The sequence below is a fragment of the Schistocerca cancellata genome, chromosome 1 (genome assembly GCF_023864275.1).
Source record: "Schistocerca cancellata isolate TAMUIC-IGC-003103 chromosome 1, iqSchCanc2.1, whole genome shotgun sequence".
In the NCBI taxonomy this organism is placed as follows: domain Eukaryota; kingdom Metazoa; phylum Arthropoda; class Insecta; order Orthoptera; family Acrididae; genus Schistocerca; species Schistocerca cancellata.
In genome coordinates this window covers 873361030-873384393 of record NC_064626.1, presented here as the reverse complement: position 1 = coordinate 873384393, position 23364 = coordinate 873361030, and the positions used below count along the sequence as shown (strand labels likewise).

General features: G+C 40.8%; 1 protein-coding gene across 3 annotated transcripts in view; it reads left to right on the top strand.

The window, feature by feature from the left end:
- LOC126190189 (glutathione S-transferase theta-1-like) overlaps positions 1–23364 on the top strand; it is a 112151-nt gene that overhangs the window by 72213 nt on the left and 16574 nt on the right. For all 3 annotated transcript variants that reach the window (XM_049931004.1, XM_049931005.1, XM_049931001.1), the window contains exons 3-5: positions 676–839; positions 9582–9669; positions 9758–9908. In XM_049931004.1, coding sequence (XP_049786961.1) covers positions 728–839; positions 9582–9669; positions 9758–9908 — 351 coding nt within the window. In that variant the 5' untranslated portion in view covers positions 676–727. The remainder of the gene's footprint in view (positions 1–675; positions 840–9581; positions 9670–9757; positions 9909–23364) is intronic.

Below are 23364 nucleotides of genomic sequence, written 5' to 3'. Positions count from 1 at the left end.
GTTATCTGCCAGTTGAATGGTAAGACTTATTAAGAAACAAAATTAATGGAGAAATATGAAGAAAATGGAGGTTAATAAACTCTGCTGTATTCAGATATTCATTTACTTATGTGATAATTGTATGGGTAGAAAACATTAAGGTAAGGAGTGTAGTATTTTAAAAACAATTTAATTCATTGAAACCGTACCATGGCAATGGAACTACACCTGTTAATCATACAATGTAGGCTTTCACTGATTACACCTGTTAAGTTCTATATTCAGTGCACAGCAGAAATGATGAAATACTTATTTATTGTGGCCCAGTCGATATCACTCCTACCTGTAAAGAGCTCATCAAACAGAAAAGGCAGAATTAAAAACCTGAAACAGATATTTCCTGATGAAAGATAAAACAATTGGAAGCTCAGATAATATGACTTGCCTATTTATGAAGGCATAATTTCAGAGTGAAACTCGTTTGTTTAGAAATGTTTGTGCATTTAAAATGCAGTAACTGTTGTATTGTGGGCTTCTTCAACAGTAAGGTGCTAGTGGGATTTGGCATGCATAAACTTCAATTAACTGAAGTATTTGTTATCACCAACATCATTCTTTTGTTTCAGCTTCACAACATCCCAAACTGTTTATTTTCCTGGTGTGTTCACTGTAATTCATGCAACTTTTATCTTTCAGGATCACTGTTCTCTACACAGTTACACTTCACTAACAGAAGAACAGCTGCAGTATGTCGCTGAAAGTTTACTATGATCTGCTTTCACAACCATCAAGAGCAGTTGTCTTATTTTTGTTAGCAAATGACATTCCTTTTGTGGCAAGGGAAATGAATGTTCTCCATGGTTGGTATTGTAGGAATATGTTACAGTATTGTATGTAAACTGAGATAGAATGGCAGATGAAACACCAAGTGATTGGAAGTTTTAGTGGACATATGAAAAACTTATTAGTAATCTAAAATTATTGAATTTATTCAAGAGACTGTTAGCAGGGAGCCCATATTTTGTCACTATTGGCAACTAAAACCTATGGTTTCATCTGTCATATTTCCATAGCATAATTAGTAGTACCAATATTTTTAACTTCAGGGCATTGATGTGGAGCATGTGGTCACTTTAGTGGGTTGAAGGAGATGTAAGATTAGTATTCTGTCATACATTGTAACAGCAGCTCAAGAGAGAGAGGTTCTGTGGTCTTAATACGGGAATTTTGGCACTCGAAAAGTGAATCAGTGCCCACGTAAATCAAAGGCGTGGTGATTAGAGATAATGGAAGTCACCAGTTGGATTGCCAATAGTGGTGTTTATTCTAACGTAGACTCAGACACAAATTTTATATTGCTGGGGCAGCAACAGTGTTGAAGTTTTCAGCTGCAAAATAAATAGGCTGGAACCTGTTAGGAATGTGTGCTGTTTATTCTGTAAAGTTAATGAAAAAACTGCACTTACTACCAAAAAGAAGAGTATCTAATGAGTTTCATTTATTTATTGGTACATTATCACCCATTCATTAGCTACTAAAATGTACTGTGCTACTGATTTAATGTTTGTTTATTGTCCTGCTAACAGTGATTTATAATTTTAATAGTGCTGTTTCCACCAGCGCTACCTATTTCTTCGACAAAAGCATATCCAGAGTCTGGGTAGGCAAGAAGGGTGGAGGGCAGTCATTTCATTTTAGTTGTGCGGTGAAAGACGAAATAGTTTTGAGATTTCATGAGAAATGACTCTGGGTATGCATGCCACAAATCAATATCCATTACATGATCTGTTTTTCCTCAAGCTGATATTGAATTGATCCATCTGTCTGTCTGATAGGCATGATGTGAGTTCAGTTGATGAAGATGATTAGTCTTGAGGAGGAGCGGGGAGGGGGGGGGGGGGAAGGTGACATGACTGCTACCCTCCCTTACCAATTGCGGCATGACCTTTCCTGTTGACACTTAGCTCCACATAAAGCAGCTTTTTATTTCTATCACAACAATAGAGCAATGTATATTTCAGTTAATTCTTTTGAAATTATTATTCAACCTATGACAGTATTGTGAGAACTATAGATTGTTGTGGAGATGATGGGACTCAGACAGGCACAACAGAAAAAATTCTAAACACATAAGCTTCTGGCCAGAAGGGCTTCATTTCAAATAGACAACATATACTGTCTCTGAGTGCCGAGACCAGACTGTGAGCAACTTTGCATGATGGGAGAAGCCATCTGTGTGGTAGCAGAAAGGAGGAGGCTGGGTTGAGGAGGGGGGGGGGGAGAGCACAGTACAGGTGGGGGCAGTAAAGTGCTGTTTGCGAGAGCATACAGGTACGAGGTGGAGAAATGGCAGAGCAGTAAGACAGATGGCTGGGGTGGAGGCTTGTGCAATATGAGGCTGTGGGTTGGGAACAAGGAAGGGGACAATGACTAACAAAGGCTGATGCCAGGATGGTTATGGAAACATAGGATATACTGCAGGGAGAGTTCCTGCCTGTGCAGTTCAGAAAAGCTGCCATTGGTAGGAAGGATCCAGATGCCATAGGCTGTGAAGCAGTCATTAAAATGAAGAACGATGGGTTGAGCAGTGGGTTCAGAAACTGGGGAGCCCACTTTTCTTGGCCACTGTTTGTCGTTGGCCATCATGCGGACACAACAGCGTGTTGGTTGTCATGCCCACGCAGAATGAAGCACAGTGGTTGTAGCTTAGCTTGTAGATCAAATGACTGGATTCACAGGTAGCCTTGCCTTTGATGGGATAGGTGTCCGCCCCTGGTAGCTGAGTGGTCAGCATGACTGATTGTAATACCTAAAGGCCCGGGTTCGATTCCCAGCTGGGTGGGAGATTTTCTCCACTCAAGGACTGCATGTTGTGTCGTCCTTATCATCATCATTTCATCCCCATCGACACGCAAGTCGCCGAAGTGGGGTCAACTAGAAAGACTTGCACCAGGCGAACGGTCTACCCGATGGGAGGCCATAGCCACACAGCATTTCATTTCATGGGATGGTGATGTCTGTGACTGGACTGGAGTAGGTTGTAGTGGAAGGATGTAAGGAACAGGTCTTGCATCTAGTTCTGTTACAGGGATATGAGCCAGGAGGCAATGTGTTGGGAGCAGGGGATGTGAAGGAATGGATGAAGATATTGTGTAGGCTCAGTGGGTGGCAGAATACCACTGTGGGGTAGGATATTCCTTATTTCAGGGCACATTGATTCCACCTGTCCTTTTCAACGCAACAAGCTACCTTCCTTGATGTTGACCTCAAGCTCAAAGTTGGCTACATCAGTACCTCCATCCATATCACCAGCTGTACCTCCATGTCAACAGCTGCCACCCATTCCATGCCAAGAAGTACCTTCCATGCAGCGTAGCCACTCATGAATGTCACATGTGTAGTAACAAGACATCCATCTCGAAATACACCAAGGGTTTCGCAAAGACTTTTATGTTGTAATTTCATATGCTGATACATTCCATGATCTTGGAGATTTGCTCCTCAATTTGGTAAAAAATAAATGAAATACCATAATTACACTTCCAACTTTGTACAGAGTCAGATTTCTCATACTTACCTCTCCAGTCACCCACCACTTCCCAAAGTCCCACCATCTGGCCACAGAGGAGCATTCCCCTTGTGACTAAGTACCACCCAGGACTGGAGCAACTGAATCACATACTCCACCTGGTTTTCTACTACCTCTCATCACGCCTTGAAATGAGGAATGTCTCACCCATTATCTTCCCCATCTCTCCCACAGTGATATTCCACTGCCCACCGAACCTACAATATCCTCGTCCATCCCTACACAACCCCTGCTGCTAACCCCTTGCTTCATGGCTCATATCCTTGTAATACATCTAGATGCAAGACCTGTCCTATACTTCCTCCCACTTCCACCTACTCCAATCCAGTCACAGGCATCACCTATTCCATCAAAGGCAGGACTTCATCTGAAACCAGTCATGTGATCCTGCTTTGTTCTATGTGGGCATGACAACCAACAAGTGGTCTGTCCACGTGAATGGCCACTGACAAACTGTTGCCTAGAAACAGCTGGACTGCCCAGTTGCTGAGCACGCTGCCTTATACAGCGTTCTTCTTTTTAATGACTGCTTCACAGCCTGTGCCATCTGGATCCTTCCTGCCAAAACCAGCTTTTCTGAATTGCACAGATAGGAACTCTCCCTGTAATATACTCTACATTCCCATAACCCTCCTGGCCTGAACCTTCCTTAGTCATTGTCCTTCACCCACCTATCCCCTTCCCTGTTCTCACTCTGGCACTACACAGCCTTCTATTCCTCAAGCACACCCACAGTCTTTTTACTTCTCTCCTTTTCCACACACCCAACGCCCCGCCCTGCGCCCCCCATGCCCTCCATCTAACCTCCCGACTACACCTTGCTGCCATACCCTCTCTCCACCTCATCCATGTATGCTCCCTAAGACAGCACTCTGCTGTCCCCCACCTGTATCCTGCACTCTCTCCTCCATCCCACCCCAGGTCCCCCCTCCCCCCCCCCCCCCCAACCACTCTGATTGATTCTATTCTCCCATCATGCGCAGTTGCTCACAGTCTGGCATTGGCAACCAGAGACAGTGGTAATGCATGTATGAGCCATCTTTGCATGAAAGTGTGTGTGTGTGTGTGTGTGTGTGTGTGTGTGTGTGTGTGTGTATTTTGTCCACTTCAGAAGAAGGCATTCTGGCTAAAAGCTTATGTGTATGTTAGTCTTTTCACTGTGCCTGTCTACAACTCAACATCTCTGCTATATGGTGTTCATAATATTGACATTATCTCATTGTGGATTTTCCATTCACACTACAATCATATTACTTAAAATAAGCCATATTATGGTGTAAAATATGAATTTATAGTAAATGTCAGTAAGTTTTACTTGGCAAGGTGAACTGGTAACCCAGGACCATAGCGGTTCATGTGACGAGGTGCAGCCATGCTCCAATTCAAGGAGGAGCATGTTGGTAGCTCACAGTACGAGCACAAAAAGTGCTCTCAAAAAGTGGTTGCAGAAAATATTTTCTTAGGAATCCATGACAGACTGCTGTTAACATCGTTAATATTATTGACAGCAGACATTGAGAATGAGGGAGGTGGGGTAGTGCCATTAGTGAAGGCAACGTAATGTTGAAACAAATGTTGACAAACAAAAGTTATGTAAGTCAATAGTGTGCAGATTATGGAAGGAGGGACAGAGTTTTGAGTGACATAGGCCTCCACACAAGGAGGGGGGGGGGGGGACAAGAGGTTACACTTACTCCTTTCCCCCTCCCCCCCCCTCCAGGAATCTGATCTGAAGTACAGAGTATTCATCACAGAATTGCCATACACTTCTAGAAGTGAGTGGGTAACCATCAGTTCCCTGGGATATAGTAAGTTGTTTGTGCCACTCAAATTTAGGTCTTGTGTCATGACATGTTCTCCATCTGTCTCACCCCCCACCCCCTCCTCTAATAAATGTTCTTGCTGAGTGGAGCAGGATTCAAGTATCTGTGCCAAAGCAGATTAATTAAAATTTCATTGATGATATAGATAAATGTGTTATTAACTAGCAGTTTCTGTGATACTGTATTATTAACAATACAAGAAAATGCCAACCCTGCAAAAAAAAAAAGCTGCCATCACAGCCAGATAGCCACTTCATTTTACCAGGTTATATACATAAATATACAGTGAGGAAAATGAAAAATAAAAATGTTTAGTCAAAATTATCAACTTCTTTTATGCACTAATCTCTACTCACTTTCCATTCTCTATTATGTTTCATTTTAACTCAGTCACAGTATCCATCTCACACAAAGCTATTTGCTGTAGATGTTAATGTCATGAGAAAGTAAAATTTTGATAGTTCCTCTCTTTTTGTGTTGTGTTTCTTTAATTTATTTTACAATTACCTGGATTGGTGTAATCTTTTATTATATTTGCTGAATGATTACATTACCATTACTATCACCATTGCCTCGTCTTCTCCTGTTAGTTTACTTTGTCTATCATTAATATTTTATGATGATACTGACATCATTGCTATGTGAAAAAATTACTGCTTTGGCTTAATAACCTTGGCATAAGAAACGTACTTTCTAGAAAATTTGCCTATCACAGTGGTGGGTGATGTGGTAGAAAGTGGTATACCTCATGTGGCTCTGTCATTAAACTCGAACAATAATTCATTTTCAGCAGAAATTAAATTCAAGGAAACTTCCAGTTCGTACTAACATAATGATAGATATTCTACAGGCCAGTAGCTTTCAAGAACTAATGGTATCTGACATTCACTATAGTTTTAGTTTTCATGTTTTATGTTTGAAAATAAAATTCATTAAGCAGATAATTCCCCATATATAGCATGCAGTAATCTCCCTTTACTGTAACATGTACTCCTAACATCTCATGAACCTGCTCTTCATCTATAATTTAATTTTTTGGGTAAGGATATGGGCTGGTTCACAAGAGAACATAGTTTGTTGCTAAATCGATGTGACCATGTTGCTGCCTAATATGAAAATATCTCTCTTCATTTTATGTATATTAAAATTCTTTAAATTTAAGTGAAAAGTTGTTGCTTTTAGTTTATTGACATTTTGCACTTAACACACTTTCTACCGATGTATAGACCCAATCATACTCTTATTAACAGTCAAATGCATTCCACTTTCACACTGCAGTTTGCTATTGCTTTACCAAATAAATCTTTCAGGCTGCACCTGGCCATGGTAGCCTTTTTATAACAGATCAAAGAGAAATATATTCTGCCAATGAAAGTTGCTGGCCAACAATAATGATATGGTTTTATCCACTGATGTTATGTACACACATCAAAAAATGTTTTGCATCGGCCCGGTTCCCAGAATTCCTGAAGATAGATTTTGACTGTGGATATTGTATCACATACCCAGCCCCTTTGACTTTTCAGAGATGTCACAAAATCCGCCCAAAGATGTAAACAACCATGCATAAGCAGTGCCTATTAGACGGAGGGGGTTTGATAGCCAATTACTTCCAGTCATTCCACCAGGTAGGAGGTATACGGCTTGTGTTGTCTGTAGTTCAACCATGCCTAGACGTTCAGTACCATAGTTCGATTTCATCCGCATTTTTACTTTGTGCCAGGAAGGGCTCTCAACAGGGGAAGTGTCCAGGTGTTTTGGAGTGAACCAAAGTGATGTTGTTCGGACATGGAGGAGATGCAGACACATAGGAAATGTCGATGACATGCCTCGCTCACGCCGCCCCAGGGCTACTACTGCAGTGGATGACAGCTACCTATGGATTATGGCTCGGAGGAACCCTGACAGCAATGCCACTGTGTTGAACAATGCTTTTCGTGCAGCCACAGGACGTCATGTTACAACTCAGACTGCGCGCAATAGGCTGCATGATGCGCAACTTCACTCCTGACATCCATGGCGAGGTCCATCTTTGCAACCATGACACCTTGCAGCATGGTACAGATAAGCCCAACAACATATTGAATGGACCGCACAGGATTGGCATCACGTTCTCTGCACTGATGAGTTTCGCATATGCCTTCAACCAGACAATCGTCGGAGATTTGTTTGGAGGCAACCCAGTCAGGCTGAACGCCTTAGACACTCTGTCCAGCAAGTGCAGCAAGGTGGAGGTTCCCTGCTATTTTGGGGTGGCATTATGTGGGTCCGAAGTATGTCGCTGGTGGTCATGGAAGGCGCCATAAGGGCTGTACTATACGTGAATGCCATCCTGTGATCGATAGTGCAACCATATTGACAGCATATTGGCAAGGTATTCATCTTCATGGACAACAATTCACACCCTCATCATGAACATCTTGTGAATGACTTCCTTCAGGATAACGACATCGCTTGACTAGAGTGACCAGCATGATCTCAAGACATGAATCCTATTGAACATGCCTGGGATACATTGAAAAGGGCTGTTTGTGGGCGATTTGACCCACCAACCACTCTTAGGGATCTATGCCGAATTACTGTTGAGGAGTGGGACAACTGGACTAACAGTGCCTTGATGTACTTGTGGATAGCACGCCATGGCGAATTCAGGTGTGCATCAATGCAAGAGGACGTGCTACTGGGTATTAGAGGTACCAGTATGTACAGCAATCTGGACCACCACCTCTGAAGTGTATGGTGGTACAACGTGCAATGTGTGGTTTTCATGAGCAATAAAAAGAACGGAAATGATGTTTATGATGATCTCTATTCCAATTTTCTGTACAGGTTCTGAAACTCTCTGAACAGAGGTGACGCAAAACTTTTTTTATATAATTAAGTGCACCTTCCGCATGTAAATTGTATCATTGCTCACTATTAATCTACCAGTTGACATAATATTTCCCAACTCATAATTCATTGCTTTAGCAACTATTCAGATTGGTGATGTGTCACATGTGCAACCAAGTGTTCTGTGCAAAACCTGCAAGCAAGTGTTCTGTGCAAAACCTGAATGACGAATCTCCTGCACTCACATACTGGTGCATGACCAGTAGCACTTGGGCATTGTTGAATATAACAGCAAGACAAGGCCTCTCTTGGGAAAGGTGAGCTTAGCTCCAAAAGTTCCAGAAAACTGGCAATGTGTAAGGGATTTAATAAATCATACTACTGTCGATAGTTGTATCCCTTACAATCTATCAATAATTTGCTCCATTTTGCTTAAGTTATTCTATCTTTCGTAACCATTTTTCATACTTTGTACTTTCTCTGTAGTGTTATCACGGACTCTTTCCAAACTTTTAAATTCTTTCCATATGCAGTCCATCCCCCCCCCCCCCCCTTCCCTCCATCCCTCTACCCCCTTCCCCTTTCCCGTGGCACTTCATATATTTTTCATTTTTGTTTCCCATACATTTAATATATTTTATGTTTTTAATTTCAGACTACTACGGTTGCATGATTTTTACAACAGATATGTTCAATAATTAATCATGACTTTGTAATAGTTGTTCACTTACTGGCTTTCCCTTTCACTGTTGTTGGCCCCGATAGCTGAGTGGTCAGCGTGACAGATTGCCGTCCTATGGGCCCAGGTTCGATTCCCGGCTGTGTCGGAAATTTTCTCCACTCAGGGACTGGGTGTTGTGTTGGCTTCATCATCATTTCATCCCCATCCGGCATGCAGGTTGCCCAGTGTGGTGTCAAATGTAATAAGACCTGCACCAAGGTGGCCGGACCTGCCCCACAAGGGGCCTCCCGGCCAACGGTGCCAAATGCTCATTTCCATTTCCTTTCACTGTTGCATCAATTAGCCATGAAAATTTTAGGAGCTATGGCTAATGTGGGGGGCTTCTGTTTTGTTCACTCCTTTTATAAGACAAATAATCCATTCATTTGTCTGAAGTATACTTTTTTTATATATGTTTATAACTGTTTAACAGTCTCAGCTTTTATCACTACTTTTTTGTTTATAATTTATCTGTTGTGTCAGCAGATATTTGTTAATATTTTAAAATCTGGTGTTTATAACACCCATCTTATTTCAAACAAAAACCACATCATTGATTGAATTTCTTTTGATAAATTCTTAATTTTGTTTTTCCAAAATGATTAATTATAATTCTATTGTTAAAATATGTTTACAGGTGAGCAGTTTAGTGAAGAATTCACTAAACTTAATCCAATGAAGAAGGTTCCTGTGATCAAGGATGGAGAGTTCACATTGACTGAAAGGTAACAAACAGCAGATTCTTAGTATTAGTCCCATACACTGTGCTGCTAGTATAAGTTCATTCTGATTTTGAAATAATTTTTGCTTCAGTGTAGGTATTTTACGATACTTGTGCCGAGAGAAAAATGTTCCTGACCATTGGTACCCAGCAGACAGTAAGAAGCAAGCAAGAGTTGATGAATACCTCGAGTGGCAACATACAAACACAAGGAGTAACTGTGCACTTTATTTTTTGAATAAGGTTAGTTCAAGAAGTGATGATTATGTTTGCTTTAGTAATGTTGTACTTCACTTGTTTACAGCCTTGTGTATCCTGATAGCCTCCTGTTTTCTGCTGAAGGAAATAGACTTTATTTCATTCATTAAAAAAAAAAAAAAAATAGATTAGCTATACCTGTGCAATTTCTAGAATACAAATAGTGCGTATAAAGAAAACCAAACACTGCAAAGTGATCCGTAGGGTACCAACCTCCCTTATTGCAATGTAGGTTTTTTATTTTCAGAATTAAAACAACCAGGTATAAGACAACACAAAATGGTATGCACGCAAAACTAGAAAATGCAGTATAGTAAGGAACAAAATACTGGATTTTCAAAGACAATAGCCCACAAGGGTACACTTCCAACTACACTTGGTCTCGGTTCAAATACTTCTATGTATAACTACAGTATTGGTGATCTGCAAGGGAGCCTAAAACAATACCAAAGACCCCAGTGGTGGAACAAGTATATGATATGATAAGGTGTCACAAAAGAAAGGCCGATTTAATTTTTTTCTGGAAAGAAGCTCAAGTGCAGATTGTGAAAAATAGAAACATTCCATGAAGATCCCATGGAAAACAATTGAGGAGCTGTTTTTCCCCCCTTCAAAACTCAATAAATGCAATAGATACAGTTTTTCATAAAATGAGTTTTTGTGTTTTCATGTGGATAGAAATGTTTGAGCATTTTAATTTTTACACAAGCACTAGATCTCACTGACATTAATAGAGCATTGTAATGAAATAAATTAAAATCTAATCTTTATAACATTATATCAAGATGTGATTCTTCCAGTTTGTTTCAAAAGTCGATAAATGCTTGTTATTATTACTGGTATCTGTTGACTACTTTAATTCTGTGTATTTTTTCCACGACTAATATTTTTATCTGCTATAATGTTTATTATATGCCTCCACTGTCATTAAAACACACATTTTTGCATATATTATATGTTGTTGTTGTTGTTGTGGTCTTCAGTCCTGAGACTGGTTTGATGCAGCTCTCCATGCTACTCTATCCTGTGCAAGTCTCTTCATCTCCCAGCACCTACTGCAGCCTACATCCTTCTGAATCTGCTTAATGTATTTATCTCTTGGTCTCCTTCTACGATTTTTACCCACCACACTGCCCTCTAATACTAAATTGATGATCCCTTGATGCCTCAGAACGTGTCCTACCAACCGATCCCTTCTTCTAATCAAGTTGTACCACATACTCCTTTTCTCCCCAATCCTATTCAATACCTCCTCATTAGTTATGTGTTCTACCCATCTAATCTTCAGCATTCTTCTGTAGCACCACATTTCGAAAGCTTCTATTCTCTTCTTCTCCGAACTGTTTATCGTCCATGTTTCACTTCCATACATGGCTACACTCCATACGAATACTTTCAGAAACGACTTCCTGACACTTAAATCTATACTCGATGTTAACAAATTTCTGTTCTTCAGAAATGCTTTCCTTGTCATTGCCAGTCTACATTTTATATCCTCTCTACTTCGACCATCATCAGTTATTTTGCTCCCCAAATAGCAAAACTCCTTTACTACTTTAAGTGTCTAATTCCCTCAGCATCATCCGACTTAATTTGACTACATTCCATTATCCTCGTTTTGCTTTTGTTGAAGTTCATCTTATATCCTTCTTTCAAGAGACTGTCTATTTCGTTCAACTGCTCTTCCAAGTCCTTTGCTGTCTCTGACAGAATTACAATGTCATCAGCAATCCTTAAAGTTTTTATCTCTTCTCCATGGACTTTAATACCTACTCCAAATTTTTCTTTTGTTTCCTTTAGTGCTTGCTCAATATACAGATTGAATAACATCGGGGAGAGGCCACAACCCTGTCTCACTCCCTTCCCAACCACTGCTTCCCTTTCATATCCCTTGACTCTTATAACTGCCATCTGGTTTCTGTACAAATTGTAAATAGCCCTTCACTCCCTGTATTTTACCCCTGCCACCTTCAGAATTTGAAAGAGAGCGTTCCAGTCAACATTGTCAAAAGCTTTCTCCAAGTCTACAAATGCTAGAAACGTAGGTTTGCCTTTTCTTAGTCTAGCTTCTAAGATAAGTCGTAGGGTCAGTATTGCCTCAGGTGTTCCAGTATTTCTACGGAATCCAAACTGGTCTTCCCCGAGGTTGGCTTCTACCAGTTTTTCCATTCGTCTGTAAAGAATTTGCGTTAGTGTTTTGCAGCCGTGACTTATTAAACTGATAGTTCGGTAATTTTCACATCTGTCAACACCTGCTTTCTTTGGGATTGGAATTATTATATTCTTCTTGAAGTCTGAGGGTATTTCGCCTGTCTCATACATCTTGCTCACCAGATGGTAGAGTTTTGTCAGGGCTAGCTCTCCCAAGGCCGTCAGTAGTTCTAATGGAATGTTGTCTACTCCTGGGGCCTTGTTTCGACTCAGGTCTTTCAGTGCTCTGTCAAACTCTTCACGCAGTATCGTATCTCTCATTTCATCTTCATCTACATTCTCTTCCCTTTCTATGACATTGCCCTCAAGTACATCGCCCTTGTATAGTCCCTCTATATACTCCTTCCACCTTTCTGCTTTCCTTTCTTTGCTTAGAACTGGGTTTCCATCTGAGCTCTTGATATTCATACAAGTGGTTCTCTTTTCTCCAAAGGTCTCTTTGATTTTCCTGTGGGCAGTATCTATCTTACCCCTAGTGAGATAAGCCTCTACATCCTTACATTTGTCCTCTAGCCATGCCTGCTTAGCCATTTTGCACTTCCTGTCGATCTCATTTTTGAGACGTTTGTATTTATTTTTGCCTGCTTCATTTACTGCATTTTTGTATTTTCTCCTTTCATCAATTAAATCAATAAATTCAATTAAATTCAATATTTCTTCTGTTACCCAAGGGTTTCTACTAGCCCTCGTCTTTTTACCTATTTGATCCTCTGCTGCCTTCACTATTTCATCCCTCAAAGCTACCCAGTCTTCTTCTACTGTGTTTCCTTCCCCCATTCCTGTCAATTGTTCCCTTATGCTCTCCCTGAGACCCTGTACAACCTCTGGTTTAGTCAGTTTATCCAGGTCCCATCTCCTTAAATTCCCACCTTTTTGCAGTTTCTTCAGTTTTAATCTACGGTTCACAACCAGTTGATTGTGGTCAGTGTCCACATCTGCCCCTGGAAATGTCTTACAATTTAAAACCTGGTTCCTAAATCTCTGTCTTACCATTTTATAATCTATCTGAAACCTGTCAGTATCTCCAGGCTTCTTCCATGTATATAACCTTCTTTTATGATTTTTGAACCAAGTGTTAGCTATGATTAAGTTATGCTCTGTGCAAAATTCTACCAGGCGGCTTCCTCTTTCATTTCTAACCCCCGATCCATATTCACCTACTACATTTCCTTCTCTCCCTTTTCCTGCTATCGAATTCCAGTCACCCATGACTATTAAATTTTCGTCTCCCTTTACTACCTGAATAATTTCTTTTATCTCATCATACATTTCTTCAATTTCTTCGTAATCTGCAGAGCTAGTTGGCATATAGACTTGTACTACTGTGGTAGGCGTGGGCTTCGTGTCTATCTCGGCCACAATAATGCATTCACTATGTTGTTTGTAGTAGCTTACCCGAACTCGTATTTTTTTTATTCATTATTAAACCTACTCCTGCATTACCCCTATTTCATTTTGTATTTATAACCCTGTATTCACCTGACCAAAAGTCTTGTTCCTCCTGCCACCGAACTTCGCTAATTCCCGCTATATTTAACTTTAACCTATCCATTTCCCTTTTTAAATTTTCTAATCTACCTGCCCGATTAATGGATCTGACATTCCACGCTCCGATCCGTAGAACGCCAGTTTTCTTTCTCCTGATAACGACGTCCTCTTGAGTAGTCCCCACCCGGAGATCCGAATGGGGGATTATTTTACCTCCAGAATATTTTACCCAAGAGGACGCCATCATCATTTATCCATACAGTAAAGCTGCATGCCCTCGGGAAAAATTACGGCCGTAGTTTCCCCTTGCTTTCAGCCGTTCGCAGTACCAGCACAGCAAGGCCGTTTTGGTTAGTGTTACAAGGCCAGATCAGTCAATCATCCAGACTGTTATCCCTGCAACTACTAAAAAGGCTGCTGCCCCTCTTCAGGAGCCATACGTTTGTCTGGCCTCTCAACAGATACCACTCCGTTGTGGTTGCACCTATGGTACTGCTATCTGTATCGCTGAGGCACGCAAGCCTCCCTATCAACGGCAACGTCTATGGTTCATGGAAGGAGGATATATATAATCAACACAGTATGGAACCACAACAACCCAATTCAGTAGTTAACCTTTCCTCCAAACCTCTCTCCCAATCCGAAACCTCTGTCCTATCCAAAGGCCTCACCTTCAGCCCCACTGCCAGATTTAACCAAACAGCCCTCATCAAAGATTTACTGTCCTACACCCGTACTCTCTGCTGGAAATATCACTTTGCCACGAAGAAAAATGATCCTAATCCTACTCCTAATGATCCAACTCCCCAAGACACTATCCAAATTGAACCATGCCTGGAACAGTTCCATCCTCCGTCACAGCGGGACCCACCTCCTCTTCCTCAAAATCACCCTCTCCTAACCTTCCAGGAATTTCTCACTTCCAGCCTTGCCTCTCAATCCTTCGTAAAAAACCATAATCCTACTCCCAACATCACCACTGCTGAAGCCCAGGCTATCCGTGATCTGAAGGCTGACCAATCCATCGTCATTCTTCCGGCGGACAAGGGTTCCACGACTGTGGTACTTGATCGTCAGAAGTATGTGGCTGAGGAACTGCGTCAGCTTTCAAACAACACTACTTACAAAGTTTTCCAAGGTAATCCCATTCCTGATGTCCAGGCAGAGCTTCAAGGAATCCTCAGAACCTTAGGCCCCCTACAAAACCTTTCACCTGACTCCATCAACCTCCTGACCCCACCAACACCCCGCACCCCTACCTTCTACCTTCTTCCCAAAATTCACAAACCCAATCATCCCGGCCGTCCCATTGTAGCTGGTTACCAAGCCCCCACAGAACGCATCTCTGCCTACGTAGATCAACACCTTCAACCCATTACATGCAGTCTCCCATCCTTCATCAAAGACACCAACCACTTTCTCGAACGCCTGGAATCCCTCCCCAGTCTGTTACCCCCGGAAACCATCCTTGTAACCATTGATGCCACTTCCTTATACACAAATATTCCGCATGTCCAGGGCCTCGCTGCGATGGAGCACTGCCTTTTACGCCGATCACCTGCTGCCCTACCTAAAACCTCTTTCCTCATTACCTTAGCCAACTTCATCCTGACCCACAACTTCTTCACTTTTGAAGGCCAGACATACCAACAATTAAAGGGAACAGCCATGGGTACCAGGATGGCCCCCTCGTACGCCAACCTATTCATGGGTCACTTAGAGGAAGCCTTCTTGGTTACCCAGGCCTGCCAACCCAAAGTTTGGTACAGATTTATTGATGACATTTTCATGATCTGGACTCACAGTGAAGAAGAACTCCAGAATTTCCTCTCCAACCTCAACTCCTTTGGTTCCATCAGATTCACCTGGTCCTACTCTAAATCCCATGCCACTTTTCTTGACGTTGACCTCCACCTGTCCAATGGCCAGCTTCACACGTCCGTCCACATCAAACCCACCAACAAACAACAGTACCTCCATTATGACAGCTGCCACCCATTCCACATCAAACGGTCCCTTCCCTACAGCCTAGGTCTTCGTGGCAAACGAGTCTGCTCCAGTCCGGAATCCTTGAACCATTACACCAACAACCTGAAAACAGCTTTTGCATCCCATAACTACCCTCCCGACCTGGTACAGAAGGAAATTACCAGAGCCACTTCCTCATCCCCTCAAACCCAGAACCTCCCACAGAACAACCCCAAAAATGCCCCACTTGTGACAGGATACTTTCCGGGACTGGATCAGATTCTGAATGTGGCTCTCCAGCAGGGATATGACTTCCTCAAATCCTGCCTTGAAATGAGATCCATCCTTCATGAAATCCTCGCCACTCCACCAAGAGTGTCTTTCCGCCGTCCACCTAACCTTCGTAACCTCTTAGTTCATCCCTATGAAATCCCCAAATCACCTTCCCTACCCCCTGGCTCCTACCCTTGTAACCACCCCCGGTGTAAAACCTGTCCCATGCACCCTCCCACCACCATCTACTCCAGCCCTGTAACCCGGAAGGTGTACACGATCAAAGGCAGAGCCACGTGTGAAAGCACCCACGTGATTTACCAACTGACCTGCCTACACTTTGAAGCTTTCTATGTGGAAATGACCTGCAACAAACTGTCCATTTGCATGAATGGACACAGGCTGACAGTGTTTGTTGGTAATGAGGATTACCCTGTGGCTAAACATGCCTTGGTGCACGGCCAGCACATCTTGGCACAGTGTTACACCGTCCGGGTTATCTGGATACTTCCCACTAACACCAACCTGTCAGAACTCCGGAGACGGGAACTTGCCCTTTAGTATATCCTCTCTTCTCGTTACCCACCAGGCCTCAACCTCCGCTAATTTCAAGTTGCCGCCACTCATACCTCACCTGTCATTCAACAACATCTTTGCCTCTGTACTTCCGCCTCGACTGACATCTCTGCCCAAACTCTTTGCCTTTACAAATGTCTGCTTGTGTCTGTGTATGTGCGGATGGATATGTGTGTGTGTGTGTGCGAGTGTATACCTGCCCTTTTTTCCCCCTAAGGTAAGTCTTTCCGCTCCCAGGATTGGAATGACTCCTTACCCTCTCCCTTAAAACCCACCTCCTTTCGTCTTTCCCTCTCCTTCCCTCTTTCCTGACGAAGCAACCGTTGGTTGCGAAACCTTGAATTTTGTGTGTATGTTTGTGTTTGTTTGTGTGTCTACCGACATGCCAGCGCTTTCGTTTGGTAAGTCACATCATCTTTGTTTTTATATATATATCATTTTTAATTGATAGTTTTTGACTCTATTTAGAGCATAAACAATAATAATAGCGATGCAGTGGCATAATAAAATAACAGCAGTGATAACTATTGTAACATAATTGTTTAGCTTATCTGTACTACATGAAGTATGAAATGAATAACACAAAAAGCACATTACAATCACATTGATATTCTCAAGTGTTCCCTCTTATATTTATATGTTATCAAGTTTGTGGTGCACTCAATGACTGTGATAACACTTTCAAGTGATAGAGCACGGCAATCAGTCATCCTTTTGTTTCAGTTTTTATTAGGTAAATCTAGATTTTGGCTCATGCCTAGCCATTATCAATGCACTATTCCATGATATCAATGCATTTTGTACTACGCCAGTCCTCTGTTGTTTGGACTTCTGTCACAGTTCGTTCAAGAGTCCCTGGCTCGACGAACTGTGCAGAAGCCCAAATGACAGGGGACTGACGTAGTACAAAATGCATTGATACCATGAAATAGTGCATTGATAATGGCTAGGCACTAGCCAAAATCTATTTTTGCCTAATAAAACCTGAAAGAAAAGGACAATGTTATATGTATAGGACGTCTTTGTAAAACTTCTTTTCATTCTCTGAATTTCAAAATACTTTAGCAAGGCAAAAACATCTTTCTTCTTTTCTTTGCTTATGATATTTTGTTTTGGTAAAAGGGCAGATGTCATTACTATTGGATGGCATGGTTTTTTCCATCTTGGGTGTCAACTTGTACTGGATCTCCAGAGTATGTATCACTTACTGACACATTAACAATTTTCTTTGCTTTCATGTGTGAGATGTCATGTTGGCTGTTCATTTTGAACAACAGCTTGGATTTTAGTACTTCCTGTGCACCATCTTTTAGATTTTTGACAGTCCAGTTTGTGTTTAGAACTTCGAGAGTACCATGCTAAACTAAAGAATCATAATATTCTTTAGGAGACAAGGTGCTTTCTTTTTTTGTATAAGACATCCCAGTTCCACCACACATTCAGACTGGAGGCACATAGCTATGCCCACAAACAGAAAAGAAGTGATGAATATTATTGAATTTTGCACTGTTTTCCAAGAACGTTGTAAGCATCATCATCATCATACAACTGCTTTTATTTTGGCTGCTGCAAGAATCTGAGAATAGATGTAAGCATTGGTGCCATCATCTGGTTGTTTTTTTTATCTAAGTCAGAAAGAAAGTTCAGCAAAGCCGAAGCAACATTAGTGCATCCTCTTGAAGATTCTGTCTCCAACCAGGTTTAGAAAATATCTAAGTCAGAAAGAAGAAAGTCCAGCCAAGCCGAAGCAACATTAGTGCATCCTCTTGAAGATTCTGTCTCCAACCAGGTTTAGAAAATGATGCTTTCCCTTTTTTTTCTCCGTAGTATGGATCATGATGCACAGATTGTATAATTATACTTGTCTAGCATAGAAAACCTCACTGACCAGTAGTTTTGGAATAGGCTGGTTTTGTTGCATGTCAAATCAAATCTTAGTTACAGTGGGATTATCTTCTTTCATTATATCATAAAACCACTTTGCACAAATTTTATGTAATCTGTGTCTAGTTCATGGTTCATTCTTCTTTTGCAGAAACATTTCAGGTTTTATTTCCATTAAACCAGCCTTCCAAGTGGAGCAGGTGTCAGTATGAGGTGTCCTGAATGGTAGATTGACATGTTTTTTGACATATTTATCAAATATGTGCTTGTATTTTGATAAGGAACTTTGTTTCAGTCCAAATTTTTTTTTCTTTCTTCACAGAATCACTTGAATACTTTATTGACTGTGAGATCTGAAGGCAAATAACCTCTTGTAGACCTTCCCCTTTCATGGTGGCTCTCTCTGCATTTATATCTTTTTATATCATTCTTATTGGCAATAGTTATCCCCATATGATCCTTTCCTGTTCTGCTGCCTCCTCTGCTTTCTTATGGTGACCTTCCTTCTTCAGGGAACCTGCATGTTAGATAGGATAACCTGCCCTTTGACATGCCAGATACTCCTTGGAAAGTGACAGCACAAACAGGCACTAATTCACTATCCTTTTTGTAATGGTATACTGCACTGTCCTTCGTTTTTGCATTCTGAGTGTTCACCCCACAAACCAAACATCATTATCATCATCATCATCATCATCATCATCACCGACTACTCTACACTGTGGTGAAGAAATATTAAGAAATTTTAACATGGTTATGTTGATCCATTTTATTTAATGGTGTCGTGACGATGAAAGTGGGTAATATCTCCATAGCAGATTTCAGCAGTTTTGCAGTCTTTCACCCCTGTAGCTTTTGAAGGCAAAGCCTCAAGTCCATGATTGCATTAAATAGGCTACTTTTTACAATTTTTGCTTCGCATTTCAGGTCAATGTAAGCTTTTCTTGAATCAGGATTTTCTCCCATTGGAACATCCTTTGACCTGTATACCATTTTCAGAATCACAAGTATCATCATCGATTCTGTTTTTGCTTGCAATACTTCTTTGTAGACGTACACATGAGCGTCTAGTGAATATTTGTGTAAAAGTAAGCTGCAGGTGTTCCAACGACAATGAAGTCTCATTGCAGCAATATTCCCACCAGTAAATATTGTTACAACAATGAATAACATCACTTAAAGCAACAAGTATACTCTGTTATTGTTGACTGCCTGCTGCAGAAATTTGTTGATTTTTGCTATAACTGTAAGAATGCCTGTATCATGTTTTGCTAAAACCTTGTGATTTGGAGTGTTCACATACACGGCAGTAGTCAACTTTTGATAAAACCTGGTTCAAGGGTTGATGTAAGTGGTCAGCATTATGCCATTATCACACGTAATTCAATTTTGATATTTTTTGTGTGTATCGAGTTTTGAAAAAACGCTCCTCGATTGCAGTACAGAAAGGAAAAGCAGAATCAGGTTTGTACAAATGTCTAGAAGAAGGATGTATTGTTAATATTGGATAAAGATGTATATTGGCTATAGTATGAATGTCAGAAACAGTTGCTCAACAAATGTTCCCCAGTGACGTAGGTTAATGAACAATTTAAGATCCAATGACCTTTAAATGATGCTACTAGAGAGGAGAGAAACAAAACTTAATCAAATAAAAAAAAACTGTAAAGCAGCTGTTCCAGACTACATATCTGGTGAACTGTTGAAGCTCTTCATGATTGCTTGTATCACATGACTTACAGAACTTTTCAATAACATTTTGTAATTTGGAGTATTTCCAGTTGCTGGAAGAAGGAGTATACTGATCTTTTTACAAAAAGAAAGGCGATATGGGTGATTATGAAAACTGTTAGAGACGTGAAACTTACTTTACATCGAGTCAATCCCAGAATTGCACCCGGCAGGCACGGCCGTGCTACACGGGTGCAGGCAGTGTTGTTCAGCGCCGCATACACAACCCTGTGTCACTAGTGTTGGCATAGGAACAAGAGAGCATAGGAACAAGAGAGATAGCTGCAGAACAAGTGAGACCACACAGCACTGCTCTGTGCTGGGCTGTCCCACAGTCAGATCCAATGTAAACAAAATAACAGAGGAAGTGCAGCTCTGTAAAAGTGATCGATGAGTGGTAAAACAAGCAAACCATTTACTGTTTAGGTAACAATTAGTGTTCGTGTGGTAGAATTACTACGCAAAGCTATAGAAAACAATATCCAAAACTAGAACTGTAAAACAGATTAGCAGTTTTCTGACCCACAGGTTGATTCTATTAGTATTGCACATGCACACTTATCATATGTACAGTAGGCGTCTTCTGGAAGATATATCGGTTTCTTAAATAAACTAGTATCATAAATATTCTATTTTAGAAATAATTTTACATAAGGGAAATAGAGTCTCATTCTTCCTGTTAGTAGTTACAAGTAAGTATGTTTTGTTGTACTTCATGCTACACCTTTTTGTATCCCTTTTCAGAATTTATGCATCGGATCCTTAGTTTGCTGTTTTGTATGCAATAACTTTAATTGATCAAGTTTGAAAACTTATTTAAAAAAATAGAATTAAGGTTATAAAGACCTTTAATCCTTATAGCCAACATTGTTAAAGAAGACCCTTAATATTTTACATGTTTTTCTTTTTGGAGGAAGTGATTTTGCCTAGGTTTGGTACAATATTCTGGGAGACTGCTAACCTCAAAGAATTAGTCAATTTTTTTTTACTAACTATTGAATGGTTCTTAGTTTTAGCAAGCTGTAAAAGGGAAAAAAGCACTCACAAATATACGTGGAACCAAACGTTGAGAGAACTTTGGCCACGTGCTTGTGCAAAAGAGGTTACTTCCCTCATGGAAAACAGCTGTAAAAGTCATCCAAATTTTTACACATACGAAAGCGGTCCTTCAGATGAATATCGCACTGCATGTGAAACAGCTCTTGTTGAAAGACTTGTGAGATGTCCTCTGCCCAAAGGGAAAATGGGCAAACAAATGTATCTAAGTCTGATTGAAGCTCACTTATCTCCAAAAATCTGTTTTCAAACTCTTCTTGTAATTTGCAAATGATTTGAACATAATCTGAAAAATCAACATCTTCATTAATGCTGTCTAATGCACAGAAGTGTCCACAATTCTCCTCGCACAACTGTTTCTTCCACAAAATAAGTTTTTTTTTTTTTAAATGCTTGAATCGTCTGCACTAAATCAACAACAGAGTGATTTTTGCCTTGGAGTGAAATGTTCAAAGTATTTAAATGATCAGTTACATCACTCAAAAATTGCCACCCACTTAGGATCAGAAAGTAATTCTTCTGGACGTCCTTTCGTTTCCAGAAAAGAGAAAAAACGATGTAGCACCTTCCCTCTGCTCAGCCATCTTACTTTGGCTTGGTAGAGGATGTCTGGATATTCTGTTTCGACATCAGCTGAAATTCTTTAAGTTGGTGATGTGTGAATCTATGTGAGTGAAGGCAATTAACCGTTCGAACCACTGTCCCCATAGCATTCTTTATGTTGACAATATTTGCACAGGGTGTCTCCTGGAATATCAGACAATGGAGTGCCACACATAAGGAACAGCCGACTGCAGTCATTTTTGACCTGATGTAACCCAGGAATCCAGTGCGTATCCCTCATAGTGCAGGGGCTCCATCTTTTGTTACACAGGTCAGGTGTTCCTATTTTAAACCCATTGACTAGAGCACATTTTTCACAGCTAGAAAATTATCCCAACCCGTGATTGTGTCTTTTATGGTATAAATTCATGAAATTCTTTGGTGACACACAGATTGTTGTAGACACCCCAAATGAGTATGGCGAGCTGAGATATGTCCACAATGTCCATGGACTCATCAAGAGCTATAGAAAATGAAAGTTTGCCGTCCTCTCTATTAATTGCTGCTCTATATCTGAGGCCATATCTTTGACTAGGCGAGCAACAGTTTAAGGCTTTTTCCATGAGCTCTGCTGGGCAAATACAAGCCACTGAGTCTACCAGGTAATTCTTGATGAGATTTGCAGCCACAAAGGATTTCCCTGCTGTCGCAATTCTCAGCGAGCATTTGTAACTTGCGCGCAAACTTTGCCCACCTGTTTTCTGCTACTACATGGTAAAAAAGGAAAAAAAGAAACCTTACAATTAATTTTGTACAATCCTGTTTTTAAAACACTTTTATCATTTTAACAGTTAATTGTTTCATCCATTGAAACCCAGATAAAAGCTTTGACTGGCATTCCTCTTGTGACAAATTTTTGAACTGATCTTTGCGACAGGTATTAAAGTGTTGTTCAGTTGAGTACTTTTTTTAAATACATGAGGTTCTGATGACATACTAAGCATTTGGCATGATTTTTGACAGCAGTACAAAAGAAATTAATTTCCCACTCGGGTTTAAATAGTGTGGATGCGCCACTCCTCCTCTTTTTTGTCTGCTGCTGTTGACCATCCATCTCGATCCACTGTAACCTCCATCTATTGACTAACGGCTTTGTGTCATATCAGTGCTTTTGACCGCTGCTGGCACAGTGGTCTGTCTTCCTTACAAAGTGCCTGTACAGTGGCAGGGACTGCAACAGTCAGCTAAGAGATACAGCTTGGCCACTGCAACAACATACGAATTCGCTCAGGGCTCAGGCCTCAGGTCTTTTTAACATTGACTACCAGGCCAAGTTCTCTTGTACCTCTCTCCAGTTGTTGATAGGCATCAGCCAGTACAGTAGTGTTACGTATGCGTAATGCTACATCATCTGCATAGGCTATGTACTGCAGTGAATGACTAAAAATGGTTCCTCCTCTATTCAACTCTATTTGACTTATGACTTTTTCCAGGCAGAGGTTGGATAGTAGTGAGGAGATATTGTCTCCCTGTCGTAGTTCCTTCTTCACTTCCACTTCTTTGGAGTTCACCCTGTATTTTTACTTTACAGTTGGTTTCACTGAGGGTTGTCATAGTATTTTTAACAAGCTTCTTACGTATTCCAGCCTCTTCCATTTCATTCCACAATGCCACTCTTGAGATGCTATCATAGGCTTGTATAAAATCGATA